The following is a 24,259-nucleotide window of genomic DNA, read 5'->3' on the forward strand; positions in this document are numbered from 1 at the left end:
TGCACAGCCCCTCTGACAAACCTGAAGCTTCTACTCCCAGTCACAAGTTAATGTGTTCAAGCCAACTAATTAAATTAAGCGACAGCAATGGTAGCTACTGCAGCATGATGGATGAGCCAACACATAGTGGATGGTGTAATTCCCCTATAAATGATTGATGAATGATTGAGAACAATGGTGTTACAGCCATACTCAATGTAAAGACATTCCTTGGACAAATGAGATGTCTGCATGTCTTTACAGCTCTTAACAGCTCATAACTTGAGGACGCCTATACGAACACAATAAAATGAATCTGATGCTGGTAAAGATAAATTAAAAATCTACTGGCAAATGTGGCAGGAGTAATGAGGTGACACAAAAAGGAGGTCCATATAATAGCTGTTAGCCCTTATGTCCAGTAGATCTCAATCACCTGGAGAGAGATGGCTAGTGGTATCCATCTTTTATCTCTGTGGCATACTGACTGCCGTGCTACAGTAAGTGCTGGAAATAGCACACATGCAGGCAGCATTAGTGCATTCATGCTAAAACATAAGCACAAAGAGTGATCCTTCCATACAGCAAAACTAGATGCCTATGTGTCGTAGATCAAACTAGCTAAAAATAAAGAAAAACATAGTAAACAAATCTGATAAATGTTTGATGAAGGCCATATCTGAGTTTATCAGCATCACATCATTGCACCTCTTTTGATGTTTTTGTATAAAGGAGAATGCAGTCTTTGACAAATTTATGAAATGTTTGAAAGTAGAGGTACTTCTAATATATCTTTCTGATATTCTGGTCATATCCTTCTGAAAATCTGCAGTTCCAGTCTGTAAGCATTTGTGTCCTTCCATACCTACACTAAGTAGGATGCCCAAGGGACCAATTTTGGGTTTAGTTCTATTGAACCATGAACATGCTTGTTGCTTTGGTGAAAATAATAATAATAATAATATATTTTATTTGTAATACACTTTACATATGAAACGAATCTCAAAGTTCTACAAGATAAAAGGATAACCATAAAAAAAACAGATAAAAAAAGTCATAAATAAGGGCATAAAAGTGAGTAGAGCAACCAGCAAGAAGTTATTTAAAAGTCATAGGTTCTGCTAAAAAGGAATGTTTTGAGTGCCTTTTTAAAACACTGTACTGTTTCACTGCCATGCAGTGATGTATGGATGAATCATTATTTAAAATATGCTCAGATTAAAAAGCCAGCTCTATTAGTGGGTGCTTTGATGCTCTCGTCTTCATCTTAATATAGCAATACACCATTTCAAGCCACTCTTTAGTGCCTATCAATTATAGAATCAATTTCACTTGCTTTTAATAACATAAAAGGGAAACCAATCTGACTGAGAGTCTATAGCAATGCTAGTGCCGCTCTGAGGCTGTACGTAGGCACAGCAGCGCATTGAGCCAAATGCTGACAAATTCAAAGGCTTTTTTTTTCTTTCAATCAATTACATACTGCGTGTTACCTTAAAATGTGTGCAGAAAAATGTGTCTCTCCAGCATACCCTCACAGTCATGGATAATCCAAAAGTCGCAAACATTCTTCAAGAATTTAATGGGACCGACAACAACAAAAAGACAACAGCAAAAACAAGGTTTTCTTCTTGTATTCAATGCAACATGCAGTGAATATTTGATATACAACGGATCATTTTCGGGGGGGAAGTATTCCTTTAAGAGCCAACTAGCACTAAATGTGAACTAGAGATGAGGCTGGGCTGGTCTTTGGTTACAAACAAAAGTATTGGACATACTTAAATTTGGACCTGACAATGGCACTACCTTCAGTTAGGGTCATTTAAAGTCCAGGTAAAGTCAAGTCAGAGTCTTCTTTATAAACATATCATAAATATTAGAAAATACTTGCTGAAAACCTGTAAAAAAAAAAAAAAAAAAAAAAAAAAAAGACTGACTACAATATGAATTGTGGAGTTAGACTGTTAAACAAATGTTTCACCTTTTTTGTGTCCAGGATTATTTTTGGGCAGGTCTAAAATCATGGCTCGATGATGCACAGGAGCCCTCTTCAACATAACTACTCCCCTACTATGTAAAAACTAAAATTAGAGCGCCAAGCATCAGTGTCATTTTGTTCACCCCAACAAAATATTCTGTTATATGTCACATATGTGGAAACACAAGCAAAATAGCAGACAATGACATACTTTTCAGTCGTTTAACCCAAAAACACTAACCAGCCTGACAGTTATTGCTCACTGTTGTTGGGTTTGTGCTCTAACTGAGAATCTGTTGCTGTGCAGAGGCTTATTCTTTGACAAGTGGTGTATGTTTGTGTTTATATCTGCGTCTGTGTGTGTGTATGTGTGTGTGTATTTCTGTTCACTGAAATCAACAAAAATGGAGTCCGATTCCTTGTATGTGCTCACAAACTTGGCCAGTAAAGCTGATTCTGACTCAAATTCCATTCATTCTTGTTGATCTTTTGTAGTAAAACCTTGTGCAGTACTTTGTAACTGTTGGGTCTGAAAAGCCTTCTGACCCACATACAGCAAGTAAATACACCCTTGCTTTTCTATACAAAACACACAGCGTACAGCAAACGTGCTTTTCAACATCTTTTTCCACTGACTGTGTGTCTGTGTTTGCGTATGATGTTATACTAGAGACATATCCTCGCTGCTGCTTATAACTTGAACCACATTCTTTCATTTGGTTTTTGAAAGCAAACCACCTTCCAGGCATTCTTGCGCTGATTGGCTCAGTTCAGTAGTGAAGAGGGACAGTGACAGAAATAAGAATGTGAGTAACGTGGACAAAATCATTTGTGTAGTGCTTGGAGCACAGCCCATACTTAGGTGTGCATCTGGCTAATGTGCAAAGCAGGTTTGTCTGCCAGATTTTCATTTTCAGGGAAAGTTACAAAAATTCAGATGAACCTGCTTTTGCGACCATCTGAATTTTTTGTTTTTATTGCTTTCAGACTGACTATCAATTTTGACGCAACATGTGAAGACCCTTGGTTAAATAAACTGGGTAAATAAGCATCTATCACAAATTGTCTTGCAGGTATAAATACTAGCTGCATGTGTTCAAACAGCAAGCGTAATTTTTCTGAATAAACACATACAGACGACTTTGGCAGAAAAGCAACCACCAGCCAAATTTGATGTAACTGGCTTCTTTTGCTTGAAAGCAAACCAAGGTTTTTGTGGAGCGAGGGAGGGAAAGGTAGTGCGTAGATCAATACCATGAAAATGTTACTTTGGTGAGTGGAAGAAAATGACTAAAACGAGAAGGTGATGCACAATGGTATATTTGTTTTTGTGCCAAGTACATTGCATGTCAGTTATGATGTATGTCTGTGTTTGGGCTGTTGGGGGGGACTTGGGGTGGTGTGGTGGTGCTGACTGACAGGGGAACCAAGGGATCTAGGTTTTTTTCTTTTTCTTTCTAGGAGACCTGACATTCAGTCACACAATGCCTCAAGAGCTCAAAAATTGTGTCTGTGTGTGTATGTGCATGATAATACAGTTTCCAAGATCATCAGGAGCAGGGAAGTTATAGAAATGTAAAGAATTTAGCCTTAAGGCTCTATAGTGCACAAATGTTCTGCATGTTGGCCTTTGAGATGCTATATGTATATGCGTTGCATAGTGTATAATAAACTTCTGTGGAGTGAGATTGGCAGCTTGCCCAGTAGTTTTGCTTCTTGTTTAATGCTTCAAGGTACAAAATAGACAGATACATGTACAAACACGTGCATGTGATTTTTTTCCCGTGCTAAATAAAAGCAGGAGTAGATACCTACCAAAGTAAAAAAAAAACTTGTTTTATATAGAATAATTGAGCTTGCACTGGCCCTTAATACCCAATTTCTATGTAAATGAGACAATATTTGTTTAACTGTGTTTTACATAGATTGGTGGTACAAATCTGTTCAGTGTCACGACCCATGAGATAATACATTCATAGATTTGATGGACAAAGACCAAGGTCCTCTCTGGCTAAAATTTAAAATATACATATGGATTGAAAATATAATGTCACAGTCCAGACTCTACAAAACTTATTAAAATGTGTACTTTAAAAAAAGATTTCTCTTTCCTCTAACTGGGAGGATGAAGGACATACAGGCCTCTGCACTAAATATCTTTCATTATTGACAGATATCACCTGCACAGAGAAATGATGTCCCTTAAGGTCACCTATTTCCATGCAACATATAATTTGGTAACTGTACCTGTCGTGTGCATAATAAAGATGCAGTATTTTGAAATAAATTAAAAAAAAAAAAAAACTCCTCAGTTTCTGGCAGAATGGCCCGACTGAGGGTTTTGTCGATATGGAAATAATACAATGAGCTTAGTGAAGGTCAGTCACTATAATAGACTATTGTACATCACTGCCAGAATCACAGTGATGTACATCACTGCCAGAATCACAGTAGGAAGATAAAAACTGTGCTGAGAATAGTCCACAAAAAAACAATTTTTTTATCACAGTCCATCCAGTTCTCAGGCAACACACCATCCAGATAAGATCATAGTTAATTATTTGCTAATTGCTATTTGTATAAATTAATTATGTGTAACTGAAATCTATCTTCAGAACACAAAAGACTATCTTGGTGCAATAATGAAAAATATTTACATTTTAGAGAAAGACAGATTGGGATGATAGAAGGCTGTTATTCAACAGTGTGTGTGGTATAAATCGTATCGATAGCTGTCCACATATAGTACACGTCAGTTGCCCCATACTTAGTTCCTACCCCCGCACTTCCAGTGCCCTTGTTCGGACCACACCCATCTTCATACCCGACCATCATTATCATCTCAAATAAACATCTGTAAAGGTTTGTGCCTGCATCTTGAACAGCTGTGACACTATCACAGTGACAAAATCTAACAACAGACAGACATACAAACACCTGGGGAAGTTCTTCCTGGTACAAAAGGTGCCTCCAGGACCACATTTTGCCATCATGACATACACACAGACTCACATGGGTCAAAACAGTGCGAGCCCCATTGTCATGTCTGGTAAAAATGGTAAGCCTGTCTGTTGAGCAAAATGTTCCACTCAGAAAAACCTGTGACGTGCCACCTTTAAATCAATGACTACGTTTCTCAAGAAGCTTGGCCTTGGAAAACTGAATGTTCTCTATTGAAGAACATTGACAGACATTCAAAAATATATGGGCACATTTCCGTCACGACTTACAAACTACCTACTTACCAAATCAATAAGACCAAGAAAAATCAGCGCTTTCATCTGAGGCACTTTATAATTTGCCTCTCACTCCTCCTCTTTCAGACAAACTTACGAAAGAAATGGCAGAGAGCCACCATGTAAGGTGCTGGTGTGACAATTGGGAGCAATTTGTGGTTTGGTGTTTTGCCCAAGGACACTTCAGTGGGAAAATCACTTTAAAAATAGGTTTCAGCGTATGTGACAGTACTTGTCATGAAGTACAAAAATCGGTCATGTGCAAGTGAATTATTTTCTCTCTGTGAAAAAGTAAATTGTTCTCCAAACTACATTGTAAATGTAGAGGTGTAGGAAGGGCTGCAGAGTCAAATCATGAGAGGTTTTAGAGAAGGAGACATAAAGAGACAAAAGGATGGAGGAGGAGAGTAAGAATTTAAACTTTGTTTTCAAGACTGACTTGGTGAGGGTGTCAGTATTTGTCTTTTAGTGAAGAGAGAGGAGGAGGCAAGATTCTGGCTCTCACTCTGACAGCGCAATGTTGAGTTTACAGTAATTCTGCTATTTTAGGGTAATTAGGACATGGGGGAATTGTTTGGAAGAAAACAGTCTTCCACACACAAAGGCTTGCCCACACTTCATCAGGCTATCTTCTTAAGTGCTCTCTGCGGTTCACAGCAGTCTCTATGAGTGGTGAGTGATTCCTCATAGAGCGACCAGCCGCTAACCAATATGTATGCAACATCAGTGTCTCTGAGGTTAGACGCAGAAAATCCAACAGAGCTTCCAGGCAACTGGCATAAGTTTTGTATCACCCTGACACTTGGCATCAATTTACTGAGTGGTGTATCCGTTTGGCTTTTGTCTCAAGCAACAGTGGATCAGTCCTCCTACGCCGTGTCCCTTCCTATGTCCCTCCCTTTCTCCCACTCTGAGTATATTAGATGATAAAATCCCCCCCTGCTGTTTGAATCCAGAGAACGATAACCTTCCCGTCAGCAAGGTAAGACTCCCCAGAGCTCTCAGTATGTGTGTTAGTGCGCTGTTAAAGGCTTGTAATAAGGATATCTGGGCTCTAATTAGTGCTGTTCGCTCTGCAAACATGCCTATAAACCACCCAAAGGAAAATTATTACATAATTCTGTGAATTAGAACACAGACTACAGCATATTCCATATCTCTACATTTACTTCTACATTAGTTTAATTTAATTACTTTAAAGGATATACTCTGGTGGCAGTGATAAACTAAAATGCATAAGAAAGCTTTAGTACAAGCACTGGTCCTTCTCTGTATGGATGGAGCACTTATCTATGTGGCTTAACGGCACACACAAACTCAAATACACAGAATTTCTGCAGATGCACACATGCATACATATTCCCATGTGATATGTGTGCGAAGGGATTGTCTGCTTCGTGTTCAATTCATTGACATATGAATGACCATGCACACGCGTGTGTGCATGGGTGTCAAATCTGATCTTGTTCAAACACTGTGAACAGATGGTTTCTCTCTCACACACACACACACACAAAGACACACACAGACATACACACACACACAATGGTGTGCAGCATGAAAACAGAAGTCCTAGGAGCCACACCTCTTGACCACATGGGGGAATCTCTAAAATATAGATCAGAGGGCTGAATTTCTGACAGTCATTTACAAATCTTTTGATGGAAGGTTTAAAGAGGTCTCTTTGAACTGCTTCGTATTTTTAATTAAAGGCCAACAAACACATTTCAAATAATAAATTCTCTGTCAAGTAGAGGCATGTGACCTCCCTGAGGTAATGTCAAAAGCCAGGATAACAAGACAAACTCTTCTTGTCTTTAATTGCAAACTAGTTATGCAAGTAAACAACTGTTTATACTTGGTTGGAGTATTTTAAAGTTTTACAAGATATGAGCTACCAACGAAAAATTATGTGCGCCTTGGAAATCCGTGTTATAGCATGTCATGTCATAGGGTATAAATAATATGCTCAGTGCAGAGAAGAGTGATAATGTTGAACATAATCCTACCTTGTCGAACATCTCTGGGTGCTATGGCGATCGCTTCATTGGAATGCAGCTCAGTGACGCAGCAGTCATCGGGAACCAGCGAGCCGTTGCTAAAACTGTGTGGTGTCTCCGGGAGCAACGGAATAGGTGGTGCCATGATGTTGTGGTTTGGACAGATACATCCCGTCTGAGTCATCCCACAACCATCACCATCAGAAACCTCCTGGTCTCCATTGTGACCGTTCCGTAAACACTCCTCAAACCATCGGCAGAGCACGCCGCAGGTAAACTGACTTGAGTTCTCATTGTTAATGAGCAACACCTCTACGAGTCTCAGCTCAAGCAATTCCTTAGATACCTGAGGCTCATCTGCAGCTGGATGTCTCGTAAGACACAGCTGGACAAAGTTCTTATCAAACTGTAGGAAGGAGTAGGGTCCCTCTGAGTTGGATTCGCTGCCACAAAGATCAATAACTTCCTGATCCCTTGCAGCGGCTGTCTGTAAGTGAAGGGGACAGCTTTGATTGGCCAGGTGGTGGTCAAGAGAGAGGAGCATGGGGGAGTGTGTCCGGCAGATGATAGGGTGGCGGGTGAAGCGGAGGTAGAGGGAGTACTTGGTGGGATCGGGGTTTTCCAGGGACCAGGAGCAGCCTGGCGCCCTGGAGGGAAAGAGCTCCCTTAGGGAGAAAGAGCCATAGAGCACCCCAGCTACAAGGCTGGAGCATGGTGAGGAGATGGGCGAGGGGGCTCCCTCTGCTCCGGTGCTGGGGACGCCATTGGCAGCCCCATAGGCAGCTTCAGCCAGGGCAGAGAGAGGCGCTAGAGCGAGGGCAGACAAGGCAGCCAGGGCCCCAGCCACAGCCAGGAGAGAGGACAGCACAGACAGACACACCCCACCAGCAGTGTTCATCCTATGACATTCGTCCTGCAGAGGAAGAGAGAAGGATGGGGAGAGAGGGGGCTAAACATTAGACATATCAGGAAATATCTTCAAACACAACCTGAAAAAAATCAACTTAACATGGACAAAAGAAGAACTTATCAATATTCTTGTTCAAGTCTAGACCAAAGAAGCCTGTCGGCTTGGAAAATATTTATGGACAGATTTCTGCTTTGCCTGAGAGTGTAACACAACAAAGTTCATGGCTGCAGTTCTCATGGAGTTCTTCTTCAAACAGACACACATACACATGCACTGCCAAAAACAGAAACACATCCCTGCTGGGCTGGATTAAAAGGGTTGATGACTTGGCTTCTGAGACATGCACTGTGGGGCCTGCTCTACCCTTTCCTGCTGATACGTGCACACAAACACACAGGCAAAAGCACGCATGCACTCAAACACACACCATCGCCTGCTGAGCAGCTCCCCCAAGGCTTTGGCAAACTATTACCATCACCGCCACAGTAAGGGTCCGCCAACAGCCTGATTTTGACTTATACAATACACACACTCTCCTGACAAAAAAACAACCCATATACAGCTTATAGTGCTTTAGTATATTGCATTTTGCTTGAAACTACTTCAATACCCACTAGATTTTTGCATGCCCAGTGTGTCTGCTCCATCACCTGAGAGCTACAAGTGGTTCTGCTTAAATGTAGTTTGAGGAGGATGTGTGGGAGATGGGAAATGTTCGCTCCACTCTACTAGTAACCTTATGGCATGATACCCAGGCAACTTTATTTTTTTTTCTAAAATACCACTATGCTCTGAAATTCAACAAATGCTTCCTTGCATCATCTAATTTTGACAGAGAGATTGAACTTTACACTGTAACAGAAGAAATATGTTGGAAAACTACACAAAATTACTGCAAACTTCAACTTAACAAGAAGCTCTTAGTCACAAATATCATTTTGAGAGAATAACAATATGAGAAATATGCAACAGCTGAGGAATTATAGTAGGGAGGGCTACTGATGTGATATGATTTGACGTGATGGGAAAGAAAGACGCACAGGCAGAGTATGCCAGCGGTTAATCTTCCATTGATTGATATTCCTTTACAAAGTGCCGGGGTGTGCTTCTCTGTAGGTAGAAACTGGCTCGATTCGTACACACAGTGTGAGAGTTGTATTTATTGTTGTTATCACTGGGGCCTCGTTGTAGCTTTCAGTTTTTGTCTGTGTGCCCCATTTTATTCAAGCGTCAGTGAGAAGTTATATGGAGTGCTGAAAACCAACGCATGACCAATTTGTGTTCTCTGAAAAACACTTTGAGACATGACAGCTGCATGTTGTGTACAGGCTAACTAAATTGAATAAAAATGATTCACACCTTAGTGTTTTTGACCTGCGTGTGATAAATTCACTCATTATCCTTTTTTGCAATTACTCCTCAGCTGGCAAAGTAATACAGCTAACGTCATGCTAACATGCTATCATCTTGTACTGTCGGCTATCCAAATTCAAAATGTACACGTGAATGTTTAAGGCTGTTCATACGGTATTAAGGATTTCTTTCATTCACAACAGAATGCTAATACAGTAATACATTTTTTAAATAGTTTTAATTAAACATGAGCTATTTGGCTAACACTATTTAGTTAGCTTTTAAGCTGTTTTTATCTGCACCGTGCAACCGCTAGCTAACCATGGTGAAACAGGACACTGTGTCACTGCTCAGTCAACGTTAGCTTTTTTTTTTTTATTATTCCCATTCTGAATGTGGCATAAAACATGAGTTGCAAAAAAAAAAACCTGATTAACTGTACTGAAAACTATCATTAGCAATGACTGGTATCCATTACTCACCTTGCTAAATCAGTGTACTAGCTAGCCCACCAAAACCCTGAAAAGAAGCAAAGCTTTTGTGAACAAAAACTGCTTCTGAGTGAAGTAGAGTTTCTTTTAAATTAACCAAAATTTGGAAGCAAATACAACAAACCATTTATTTTTCCTCATAATATTGCTGAACTCACTTTTACTGAGCCAGAGCACACTAATATGTCTTTCTTGCTTGTCATGATAGGAAAGCACAGGTGTTACTAATGACACTAACGATGGCTCCGTTTTATTTCAGCGCACCTGTGACAGTGACAGTGAGCAAGCATGCAGGATACAAGGATCCTGAAATCAAGTCTGCTAAATTAAATTCAGTTATCATTAATGTCATTATTTACACCTCTGTTGTTTTTACGGTGACATGTCAAACATGTCTTATTTCTCCTGTCTCCCCATGGTAGCACCAGCCAGAGCTACTAAAGGTGGGACGCAGTGTCTATTCAGAGCATGTGTGTGCCTATAGAGCATAATATGCCAAACATATGCCAAAAAAAAGTTTATAGCTTCCAGGTTTACTTCCATGATATGCACCCTGTATATGCACAGTAATGTTTCTCGCTGGTACCGCACCAAGTGTTCCTGCTTGGCTCATAGACTCGTGACAATTTCAAGAATTTTTAAATTGTTTTTCTTCACTCAAAGAAAGTTCTACAAATCTAAAATCCTCCAGAAAGAGTCAGAAATTATCTTGTTTGCAGTTGCAGGTGTCCTGTCAACAGTTTAACAGAAGTCTGTGGAAAAGGTACTTTTTGGGCCATAGGGGATTTTTACACTGCAATACTGCAAATGTTCACTAGGAAAAATTGGAATCAAGGCTAAACTGAATTCCAGGAGGCTGAAGAATAATTTATTTGCATTGTGAATTAGAAAGTGGTCGTCACGTTACCCGCCACCCTATGGTGGGCCACATTCGACCCACATGCCTTAAGTTGAGTATTGCTACTGTAGAGTAAGTACTCTACTTCCCTAAAGCCCAGGTTAATGAAACACAGCTGTAGCCTGTACTTCACAGGATTTATGCAAGTCTGTTAAGGCTCTCCAGCACTGGACACGAAGTTCACAGGGCCTGGGTAAGAGGCGAGGAACTGTGCTTACTTCACCGTGTCAAGAGGTGACTCCACAGAGGCTGGACAGTGAGAGGCACTTGGGCTTACAGGAGTGTGCTGTTAATGAGAGCTAGAAACACATGAAAGGCAGACTGATGATGGAGGGGCATACAAAGCAGGAGAGATGGAAAAGAGGACTTTATTGCAATTACGCTAAAATTATGAAAATATGTGCCGAATTTGCATCATCCACCATGAAAAATAAACAATCACCTTCAGGTTTTAGGCATTCTGCTGATGCTAACTCAGAGTGATGTACAATGCTGAAAATGGTTTACTGCCATGCTCAAGGACAATTCACCTACACACGATTATTTTTGATGGACACAGATTGGTTTTTGCAGACACTGAATGTCTTCCCCTGAGGTCATGGGGAGGTCTGTGTTTACATGAGTTCATCCTGCTGTGCAGGAGAAATGGTAGAGTTGATTTTGAAAGAGATGAATATTTTACAGAAGCACAGTGCTGCTTAATAAGAGTGAAAAAGAATTGCTCAAAGGGCGATATATAGGATTCACAGAGAACATTTTAAAAGTTTTTCCTTCTCATTTATTCTTTTAAGTGGGTGACAGCACTACTGTAGCATTCTCAGTTGGTAGAAAAAGATATACCCATTAGATAAACCCACCTGTACACAGAACATCCTTTACACCGCTGTACATCAGACCACACTACATAAAGGCATTGTGCTTCCTTGTACTCACCAGGCGGTGTTTACTTTAGGATATGCTGGTAGTAGTGTGAAAGAAGTAACCATGGCAACACCCTATGTCCTGATCAGGAAATGTATTATTTTTTTCCTTGTTTCTGATCATTTCTCCATCTTTTCTTTATCTCCCTTTATGTCGCTGGGTTTTCCTCCACAGGATTCTCACCTGCAGATTATTCACGTGGAAAATGTGACATAAAGGGTTTTTTTAAACAGCATTGGCTCGGGCTACTGTGACACTTTGACAAATGCACAGTTGGGAACGCTAATGCAGCATGTTGTGAAATATGCTCAAGGACATCATGCTGTCTGGCATATGATAGGGTTATAGACTGTGCCACTCTGAACACGCTCAGATACTTTCAAACAAATATGCTCTGATTTAACATCCATACAGGCTGCACTGCAGTCAGCGACACATGTCCCGCTAACAATGTGTCACTGAACTGTTAAATCCAGGAAGTCAGCACGAATATAATGCAATATTCTATAGTACAGGATTTGACAACCTACGTATATCTGATTTTGCCATGGAACTGAGCTTATAGACAGCCTGTCCGTGCTTTCAAAAACCAAAATAACCTTTTGTATTTTTTCGTTTAAATGAACAAAGAGTAAAAGTTCATCTTGTCACACACCTATCAAAAGTGAAGACAAATAGCATTATAGGCCAAACCATGCATAGGTAAAACCTAACGCACATTTTACGGATGAGAAGAAGTCAGAAGCGTTAAGCAAATTGTTTTTGGGACAATGAACAATGAATATTCATAGACCCACAGTCTGTGCAAGAGTAGGCCCTAAAGTGCTGTCTTCATGAGGCCATTCTGTCCCACTTCACTCTAAAACAGCACTTTACTGTGGGCAACCATAAATATTCATTAGCTTTGATGTCTTCCTTCCCGCTTCCACCTTGACATTAATGTTATCACCAAGGATAGCAAAATATGTATATCCCTCACTCCTTGTCTCTCCTTCCTCCCCCCCTCTCCTCTCGGCTCCGTCTTCATTCTTTAATGCAGTGAAGTGACAATGTGACTCATCTCATTTTTGTCTTCACTGTAAAACTCATGCGAGAGAGAATAGCGCCGGGACACCATCGTTCTAAAATAAAAGCACAGTGCTGAGAGTATTACTCTCCCCAAATAAACTGTTATTTCACCAAATATTCATGAAAAACAGGGATAGACGCTAATACTTTTTAGCACTGGCCCCATGGGCCACCAAGCCCCCAAATTTGGTGGCAAAAGTACATTTTTTATGACCTAAATGAAAACTTTTATAAAAAAAACAACAGAAAGAAAAGGCAATTTGGTATGTTTGGCTCCACTAGCTGTTAGCTCCATTAGCTCAGTTAGCTGTTGGCTCTGTTAGTTTGGTTACCCAACACGTTCTCATCCCAATGTGTCATATGTTGTCGCTTTGTAAGTGGACTTACACATCTACATATTACAAGGTAATTATTCTTCTGCATCTGATATTTACATTCCAGGATGCCACTTCACTCAAATGGTCAGGATTAGGTGAAGGAGGCGCATGGTAAGGTGTCAAAAAAACCCCCATCACATTCAAATAGGAAGCAGACACCAGACTCCCGCATCAAAGTCCGGGTTTGTTTGACCTAGATCGTCCCGGAGGTGTCTTGGGAAAGATCAATATTGTTCCGCTTTATTGCCTTTGCTGGACAGGACAGTTTGAGTGTGAAAAAGGGGGAGATAGAGAGAGGGGAGGATACAACCTCTGTATATGGGGTGCCGCTCTATCCACTGAACCACCAGGTGCCCCATTGCAAAACTTTGTTGCAAAAGAAACTACCAATGTCCTTTTGCAATCAAACGCTTAAAAAATGCGACCTTTCTCTGCTCTACATTTGTTCGGCATTCAAACAGGCTCAGGGTAAAAGCATGTTTATATTTGTTTCTGCAACACAGCGAGCCATGTACGCTCTCCCTGATGGTACAAGCAAATGAGAACTATCACCAATTATATTATTATCCATCTGTCTGTCTGTGGAAGCCCCACAGTCTTGGTACACATGCTGAAAAGATTAAACAGCTTCAGTTCGAGCTGCACTGGAATGCCACAGTAACGTGCTGTGAAACCACAAAGAGACACACTCGAAGAGAATGAATTATAAAATACCCACACTCTACGGTTGAGGATCTCTTTCTTGGGAGAAAATGAATGCACTGCTGAACTCATACTGTCAATATTCAATGTGTGCAGTCGAAAAGGGGAGTCAACATGAACCACCACACTGCTAATTACATTACTATGACTTCAGCCATGTAAATCCTTGGTTAATTGCTCTTGTATAGTTTCTATTTATACATCTCTTATTAATATTATTAATTTTGACTTCTTTTATTTTTCTGAACTTCTTCTGTCCCTATGCTGCTTCATCAAGCACATATGCCCTCTGGGAATCAATAAATACAATAATCATAATTTATCTTGTTTATCTTTTGCTTACCAGTTATATATTAACACAAGCACAAGAAGCTGAGTAAATGTGTAAAACTGTAAAAGGTTAGATGAACAGTATCCGACTGCACATCCATTTCAAAGAGAACACTGAGCTGGCACAATCAAGCCCAGTTTCAAGAATACTATGTTGGCAATGGAGCTTTCTGGAAACCACGGATATGTTACCTTTTTAAGTTTTAATTATACTGTATCAACATTTCTAAAATGATGTAGTTCTGATTGCATTTATACAAGCTGATTTTCTCATCAGGAGGACAAGCTGCAAGCAACAGCAGACAGCAGAAAACTACTACTTGAGACCAACAAGCAAATGTGTTTGATTTTAAAAAGACGTCAGAACATTTCCAGCCGTGCTTATGGCAGTCATACCAGGTATCTAATGCAAAATATCATCTTTTCACAAACCAAGTGGTTTTTGTGCCTAAATCTAACCGCAAGTTAACCACAGCGTTACCGCAACATAAATCTGAAACTTAAGTAAAGTTTCAGCATATCAGCTACATATGATATGTACAAATTTAACATCTCTGTGGTTTGCACAAATATACAAAGCCGACATTAATTGTGGTGAGCAGGTTGCACAATCAGGATTCAGAGTGCTAAGGCAAACCAGTCAGAAAAGCCAAAGCTGGCTTAGAAGCCACAGCTGGTATAAGATCCTAACCATTCACCACAACGCCACCACCTCCCTTCATTCCCATCAGTTATTTACTATACTCTTTCTAATAGGGCGGCTCTGGCTCAGCAAGTAGTGTGGGATGTCCATTAATTTTAGAAGTGTTGGTTTGTCCACATGTTGAACTGCCCTTCTGCAAGACACTGAACCCCAGTTACTCCTGAAGGTTAAGCCAGTGCCTTGCTGGGTAGCTTGGCACTATTGGCATCCTTCTGGACTGCATATTATCATTTCTCACTTGAAAAAATTTGCCCTAATCATCCAGCCCCTTTCGTATTTTTATAGGTATTGGTGTGATGGTCTGAACACCCAGTTTAGATTTTACATTTTTTAGATCCATCTTTTAGACAAATGCAAACCCACTGGTCACTTTGGCTGTGTGAACTCCTGCATTAAAGAGAGCACTGGCAAGAAGTGTGTATTTCATTCATGTTGGTTATTGCATTCATATTAAATGAAAATGTTTTAGGGGCTTGCCAAGAGAGGTCATTATTTAAGAATGGACAATACAATAATAGGGTAAGACCCTCTCCATGCATTAACAAACATCATCAAGTGAACTTTCGTGCACTGGGTGGGGTGCTTCTGTTGTGGGAAATGCAGGGGTTGCAAAATCATCAACCCCCTTTTAACTTCTTCTCCCTCCCTCTCTTCACTTCCATTCTGATCTCTCGTTCTTTTTGTGGACATTAAGTGCACTATGGTAGAGAATGGTAATTTTTTATTTATTGACGTGGAGTATTTCTCTCATTTGCAGCCCTCGGTGGTCCTTGTATGAGCTCACACGCACCAAACAATGCACACTAACCAATCCATGTGCATTCCACGCACAGGCCCACATGCCAAACCCTTTGAACGCCAACTGGACTTTATCAAAGGTTTAAGACTGTATCCTAATGCCAAGTGTTTTGAGTTTCTTTCTACTACTTTTTAACAAGTCATGAAACGTCTCTTGCTTCCAGCGTGAAATCCTCAACTCTGCCCCTTCTCATCTTTGCCTTCACCCCTTAAAGAAATCTCAGCCTCCCTCAAAGTCAGACATCATTTATTTACCCACATCTACACACATCCATGTCTGCTCCACCTTTCATCTCAGTAAGATCTCTTGGCTGTAAACCAGTATGAAGAACCAATGTTGTTCAACTAATTTAGCCTGGTTGACATTTTAGAAGTCAGTATTCTGTTTGTCCTTTTATCAAGCGCACTCCGGAGCACCATCAAGCCAGTGCTTTTAACTTTGCCTTATCAGTTATTCACAAATGGCAGACAAGCTGAGAGGATCCCATGCTGTGAAAAGAGACAGCAGTACTAAGCCCCTCAATCACAGCAAAGGCCATTTTGTCTCCCGGCTACAGCGTTCACTACACAAACACACCAATGCTCTCATAAATATTCATACCATCACGTCAGCCTGACATGTGACATATGTGCCGATGGAAGAACAAGGTGTAAATCATAAGTGTGTGATGAAACTGAGAAGGGGATTAATTATGCATTATTAAATCAGGTAGAGGAGTGGGTCAACAGAAGACACACATAGGTTTCAAAGGGGCGAAACATCTCGCGTACACTTAAACAGCTTCAAAGACGTGATGACAGGTTGGGATATCAGTGTGCTGTTTGAATGCAAAACACTACCTGTCAGTATTATAATACAGATTCAGCCATTAGCAGCAATGATAGACCAGAATACAATGCCTTACTAATGCTCTTACTTTTCTAGTGTAAATGTTATTACAGTTTGTTCCGAAAAAAAAAGAGTTAGTGACAAGGACGGAGTGCAGCATACACACAGTGTACAGTTATTTAATGGCTTAGCCTCAAAGACGGCAAGCGTTTGTGCACATCTTTTAATAACTTAAGCTTTAGCTCTGCACGATGACAGTTATCACATATATAGTATGTTATCCTTACTTTATCGGTTTAAAGTTTAGATTTTAGTAGCAGCAGTTAAGTATATTTATAGTGTGTTTCAGTAAAAAGTTGTATTGTGTATTTTATATCATATAGATATATATCTTATACAGCTGTATTCGTGTCGTATCCTCATTTATTTGTTGTGTTTTGTTTATTTTCTCTCTTTATATAATACTTTCTCTCATCTAGTGTATGTGTACTGTATACATTTTACTGTGTATTTTCTGTTCCTGTGCTGTTGTAACACAAGAATTTCTCAATTCGATATTAGTACAGTACATCTATCCATCTTTTTAAAATGAGTCAGGAAGCCTAAGCCTAAAGTAATGTAATATACTTGTAATATCATGAAACAAAGAGAAATGTTCTCTCCTCATCCTAAACTGGTCCTAAATGTATTTATTGAGAAATGACAAGGTGCCCGAATTGAAGCAGGAGCTCTGTGTGTTTGACCCAATCAGCAAAGGTCATCCCAGCAAACCCCACCCCGGAGAATTTTGTCTACTTTCAGAAACTACAACCCTCTGATCGGGGACTTTTGGAAGTAAAATGTCTGTCCTGGAATCCTGATTTAGACCCTGATCCCTGTGGTCAAAGTGCCACACTTGAAATTATTAAACATGAATCATGAAATTACTCTCAGAAAGTGAAAAGTGTCTTTCTTTGTGCGCCCAGGCTTTTTTTTCTCCAATCTCCAATTGTTCAGGTTCCTGAATGCAAAGAATTGAAAGATAAGATGTTAAGAGGGGGCAACATAAGGGAGGAGGAAAGAAGTAAAAGGATGCAGGAAGACACAGTAGATTACAGAGATTAAGGACAATGAAAAGGTTAAGGAGCTGAGGAATGCAATGCAAGAGACCTCAAGAAAGTGGTCTTAAAGAAATTATAACATGGAGAGAGGATCAGAGAGAGAAAATCTGTTTTTTTATGGCATTAGTTGACTTCTCCTGATTAGTGACTTCATAACTGCAATTTTCATCCATATGAGGTCCATAAAATCAGTAAACAGCAGCAAAACAAAACAGTATACACTATGAATGAGTGCTGATTAAACAGCACAAAAATGACCACAACTGCTGCCAATGCCATCAGGGAGCTATTTTCTGGGAGATTATAAAACCCTGAAGCAACTGTGAGCTTGGTGCCATATCAGCACTGTACTATACTGTGTCATTATCCATACTAATAACACAAAGACCAAATTGAACTGCCGTTAGTAATGTCATACTGTGGTAAAAATTCACTGGCATGTCATTTCACATTGCTCTAAGAAAATTACACCTCATTTACCAAGTGCTACAATAAACTAATATATTTACACCTGAAGCGAAGGCATTTTTCAATACACCCAATGGGAAAACATTTAAGCTAATTATTAGATGGTCCAATGGCCTTTAAAAACAATTTGCTGGCATGTAACATTTATTCAATATGCTCCAAACCTGAATTTCAATATTGATCGTTGTTGCATGAACAGGGAGATATTGATAATGGCTGCTATTAATTTCACATGACTGAATAAACGATTGTTGGGGATGAGGACAAGTAAATGGATGGAGGGTAAAATTAGCCTGTATGGTAGCATTTATTTGTTGTGGGCTCTATTATTTATTTTACAAAATAAAACAAGTAAATATTTGCAGAGCGCCCCATATGAAAACATTCCCCCCATGCAACACTAGTTGTAAAAATTGTTATCAAAGGCCCATTAAAAGGCTTCTGATACAAAGTGTGTAAAATAAAACCACATTGTTAAAACCTTTGAGGTTAAGACTTAATGGTAAAAATTGTTTTGATTTTGTGTTATTTCCCAGAGTAATTTGATAGGAATTAAACAGAAAAAAAAATCAATTTATTATGCATGAAAGAAATTAGAAAAACAAAACAAAACCAACAAAAAAAGGGCAAAAAGCCACTCAATTTGTCAAATGTTTTTGCCTCACTGAAAACTCTACATCCTCAGTGTGTCAGTCAGTCGTTACTTGGCAAGGTCAGGATAAAAAAATTAAAGGATGTCAGCGGCTATTGTAATTACATCTAGACTCAGCAAGCACATCAGAGTTTTGCATATCAGGTTGGAATTAAAATAACAGTGTTACTGGCTGAAAACAATTGAACACAGACTGAAAGATGAGTTTATGCAAAAGTGACAAAGTGAGCTCAGAAGTATGACGTTATGTGATATTTATGTCGAAATTTAACGAATAAAAACTGGAACAGTATCTGTTGCATGAAAAAAAAATAAAAATAATAATTATAAGTGGGCTACAGAGAGAACAACACCTGAATTCCTAAAGTCATTGGACGATATAAAGGCCTGAATAGAGCTACATCCTTGAGTATTAGATTTTTCTTGAATGTATGAATCTAAGCTAAATAAATAAAAACAGGTATACGGCAAAGTGTTATTTAAACCGCCCATCTATGTTTGAATTAATTTTGTCAGTACAATCAGATTTTAAGTAACTCTTGTTGTACTTTAGCCATGCCATGTGCCATTGTTTTGCTATTAATGTATGTTATGTTTGTGCTCCATACCATTTGACTGGCTGTCAGCATTAGTGTACTCCATAGTGTAGTTTGATACACTTCACTGACAATCTCCACATATATTGAAGGCATTATTTCAACTAAAACTAACTACTTAAAACAACATTCTGCAAAGTCTACTTTCACAACACAAATAAGGAATTTTAAGGAATTATAATAAACCAAAAGTTGACAGTGACAGACAGCCAACATGTTACTTGTTCTTCCGCCACTTCAGCTTGATGGATACATCACATCCCTAACGTCTGGTTCACATGTACATGACTCTCATGCACGGGTGTGATAGCCATTTTCCTGTTGCTGCTCATTTCTTGTGCTTTACAATTCATGCATTCAGATACATCGGTCTTATCAGCACTAATCAGGAGACTTTCAGCAGAATGTTGATTAACAGATGTAGAGGCATGTGTCAAGCTTGACCCTACAAACCCCAACACGCCCACTCAGTCATCTTCACACCCTTAACCTTGTTGTCATGGTGGGGTGAAAAAAACAAAAAAAAACCAAATGTCACCATCTGTTGAGTGCTGGGACAGAATCGTATGCGACACACATGCACACAGTCATATTCTATTGAACTGAAAGTGAAGCAGACCATCCCTTTGTGTCCAGAACACACTGGTGTGTGTGAGCATGTATACATCTGCATAAATCTTTGTCTAAGTGTGTGTGTGTGTGAGAGGTGGAGGGGGACACCCCCTCCACCTCTCACAATAATAGAGCTGGAAAAGGGCCTTGTAGTATTGTGGTAGGCCTGGAGGGAATTTGGGTTTCATTGCGAAATAGAGAATCACAGACTGAGAAAGAGGGCGATCAGCTTTCCTCTGCAGCGTATCCCTGCCAACAGATCAGCTTACACCAGCTCTTTCTCTTCTTTCCTCAAGACAACGCAGATGTATGTATGGAGGTAGAAATGGAGAAGACGTTGGGTGAGAAAGGCAGACACACAGACAGAATACTTCGGTGAAAACTTTGTTTGCAAGAAATATGCTGAAATCCAGTTGTCAAATAAATAAAGATATGAAATTACTGGCCCAGTAAATACTTTCATCTAATTTAAAAAAAAAATACGTCCATTGATTTCAGCCAAGAGTTTCTGTCAGTAAAGTAAGCAAATAATAAGTTTAAAAAAGCTGACAATTTAAAACAACAACAACAACAACCGTCATCATCATCCTCCTCATCATATTATGCTCATGTATGTGATTTCTTTGAACATTTTAGAATATTTGGGACATTCAGCTAACAAGTTCATTACCTTGTCAGACTGTAATGCATCTACAATGCCATTTTTGGGACCATTTTTCAATTTGTATAAACTTCCCTCAAAAGTGGGATAAGGACAGAAACACACACACACACACACACACACACACACAGAAGAAAAAGAAACAGTCTATTTCAGGTGTAGTAAACTGGCATCCACAATATGTGTGTCATCAAAATAAACAATAAGAAACGTATTGATCAAAAGGCTCATACATACAATAAAGCCATCGAAATGAGATTTCCAATTCCTCTGCGACAGCGTTAGAGGGAAATCTTGCAAGCTAATGATTCCTATTCAAGGCAAAATATGTGCAGCAATTGATTCCCGCCAATGTAAAATGGGATGGCTGCGCATCACTGCCCCGCTTTCCCGACTGCCTGCCTTATCCTGAATTTGATTTGGGACTAAAATATTGAAAAATTACTGTATACCACTTTCCATGAAAAGTCACATCAACTGAAAAGGATGTAGAGGGCATTAAGGAAGCTTTTCAGTTCCAAAAGTCATTGATTGAGCAAGAACTGCACTGTTTGGAGGGACATTCATTAAAAAAGACAATATGTCCCATAAAGCAATAGTGCCCCTAATGTAATTGTGGCCATGCAACGAGGGCAAAAAAAAAAAAAAAAGCCAGAGCTAAATTTATTGTGTCAACAGAAATATTACACTTAGAAGGAAAAAAGGAGTGAAAAGGGCAAGATGGTGTGTGTGTGTCTTTGTGCGACTCTATGCATGTTTGACAAAGCTTGCCTTCTTGACACAACACGCCACCACATTTTTAAGAGTTTAATTTTGCAATGAACATTTTGTATTTACATTTTTACAACCTCTACTTACATCCTCTCTTTTCCTGTCTTCTGTATAAAAGTTTTTGGTCATGATAAAAGATTTTATTTTGGCGATTACTTGCCTTGGGTTGTAGGATTCAGAGACAATTCAGCCAAATACACAGGAGTGCTTTATGGTTTTGAGAGGTTTGTTATGGCAGAATGCCAGTTTTTTTGGGTTTTTTTTACGTTTGTCTTCTTCAGGTTTTAATTTGTATTTTTATTGATCAGCAGGACAGTCTGACTTGAAAGGTGGGCTGAAGATGGCCCATGGACCACAAGTTGAATAGGACTGCCACTGATAGTATAAAAAACACAAAGTCTGCATAGAGAGGTAGTCAGGGTGGATGATCGGTCAAATATACACAGGACTTTCACCCAGGAGACCACTGTTTGCATCCTAAAGTCAACATCGACTCATTTTAACTTTATGTACTTGCATTTTTATGTAGCTGGGGGTCACATAATGAAGACATACTTATGTTCTGTAAGTAACAAATGTAGTTATTTTAACAGGATTCACAATCTTTTTCCAAACCGATCTAAGTAGTTTCTACCCCAAATCTAACTAAGTAGATTTTGTGCTTAAACCTAACCAAACTGCAGCTGTTTCTCAACCTTAACCATGTTTTTAAAACTCTGACCATTCCGCCACGTAATTTTAGACTTTACATGCCTTCACCGCGTTACGCAGTGTCAAGAGGTGATGGTCATTTGTTGTATTTCTGTGAGATCAGGATAGTTTAACACACTGCACTGCACAAGGCCGCATATATTTGACAGCGTGTACTCCTGTGTATGTATGAGGTGTCGCTGAGCAAAGGACAGCTGTTTATGCTTACAAATATAGAATCTGTTTGGATTACGTCTTCATGTGTGTGTGTATGACCGTTATTTGCATGTAAAGCCTATGTGGATCTCAATCATGTCCACAGAGTGAGGACAGTGTAAACATTCACATGCCATAACACACACGTGCACACACTTTGCAGCCCTGTGGATATCTAAGAATATTTTAAAATGGCCATGTCCTCTGTGCGCCTGCATGCGTGTATTACATGAATATATGAATAATAAATGCAATGACATGAGTGCATGATGCGAAAGAAAGCCCATGCTTGTGCGACAACAGTAATAAAACGTGAATCACACTTTGCTCAGCTTGGACAGTTTTTTCATACACAGCGCACAGCTAAAGTGGTGGAATAACTTGTGTATGTTAAGACGAATAAGAAACCTATATAATATAACTGACTAAGGCGGATCAGTGATTCAAAACGATTCATAACACAGACTGTGATTTTTAACTACCCAGCTAAGAAGCAGTCAAACTTTATTAACATGCTCCTCCGTGTAGATCTATTTGTGTGCTATTGTGGAGGTGGCGGTTGCTGTTATCTCCCAATCTTTTCTCTTTATGTAACATCTCTTCCCTCTCTAGCTGCAGCAGAGCAGGATCAAGCTCTCCCTCTCTCTTTGAAGTGTTGCCAGGCAGGGTATTTATTTCATTATCTCCTCTCCCACTCTATTTCCTCTCCTTGTTTTTAGGGCTCGCTATCAAGGGGAAGACAGGAGTTGAGGCAGGGAAAAGCTGACGCTGCAGGTACAGGCGTACAACTGTGGACTGTGTGTTTGTGTTTGTGTGTTGTTCACATCTCTATATGTCCTCGCAAAAATGGAAAGATGTGAAATCCTGCCTTGTGTTTTCCTCTACTATGGCCTTTTCTTAATCCAAGGGATTCAGGTTTTGTTGTTTATTTGGGTCTTATAGTGAGAGGATGAATGTCATATACATTCAAAAATGTTTGTGTGTTTATTCCTTGCATTTGTAAGTGTCTAATGCAAACACTCAGATACACCTGTGGGACTCAGAAACAGTCTTAGAGGGTGTTAGTGGCTGAGATATTGAATTGGCAAACAGAATTCCTATACTGAGCATGCGCCATAGGCGAGTATCCATCATGTCAGCAAGAAATACACCGACACCTTGAAGGGGACATGGATTTGCCGAGCACCTTCATCTGTGTGTCTGTGACCTTTTTCCCTGTGTCTGTTTGACACGTGTTGCACCTCAGCTGGGGGGCTCAGGGGTTAAAGTTTTCCGTGTCCAGAGTGAAGCTGTGTCACCCACAGGGTCACAGAGGAGAGCTGACCTCTCACACACTACTATTGAGCAGGTGCACAATGTATCAGGATGGTGCAGTGTTGCAGTTTTACTTCAGTGTTCAATAAATCCCTTCTATTTTAGGCAAAATCCTATGTCAATTTTTAGTAGACATGATGCTAAATATGATTAAATAAATATTACTGATTTTATCTGGGAAAATGTTTGTCTTAATGTTGTTGACTGTTTTTTTTTGTTTTGCTTTTTTTGGTTTATTTACAGTTTTATCTTACCTGTAAATTACATTATTTTCAAACAGATATACTGATTTGCACCCCTTACAGCTATAATCTAATTACAGGTGTGGATGCTAAACTACGTAATCTGCTTTAACATGGAGCAAATAGATCTGACCATAAAGTGTAAGTATGAATAGTATCCAGCCTGGGAATTGGTCAAATCTGTGAGCTCATAATTTATTTGCTCTGGCAGATGGGTCTGATCCCCCTCCGCTTTCCAGCAGCTTGAGATGTGTCAGGAAAATCACATCCGTTTATCTAATGTGGCATGTTGCTGAGATGCAGACAGAGGAGCACCATTGTGACATTTTCGAAAACAACCATGATGGTCGCAGCTGATGTG

General features: G+C 39.6%; 1 protein-coding gene across 1 annotated transcript in view; it reads right to left on the minus strand.

Annotated features, from left to right (window-relative positions):
* adgrb2 (adhesion G protein-coupled receptor B2) overlaps positions 1–24,259 on the minus strand; it is a 243,880-nt gene that overhangs the window by 157,067 nt on the left and 62,554 nt on the right. The window contains exon 2 of the mRNA XM_042506819.1: positions 7,206–8,109. Coding sequence (XP_042362753.1) covers positions 7,206–8,094 — 889 coding nt within the window. The 5' untranslated portion in view covers positions 8,095–8,109. The remainder of the gene's footprint in view (positions 1–7,205; positions 8,110–24,259) is intronic.

Source organism: Plectropomus leopardus, chromosome 18 (assembly GCF_008729295.1).
Source record: "Plectropomus leopardus isolate mb chromosome 18, YSFRI_Pleo_2.0, whole genome shotgun sequence".
Classification (NCBI taxonomy): domain Eukaryota; kingdom Metazoa; phylum Chordata; class Actinopteri; order Perciformes; family Serranidae; genus Plectropomus; species Plectropomus leopardus.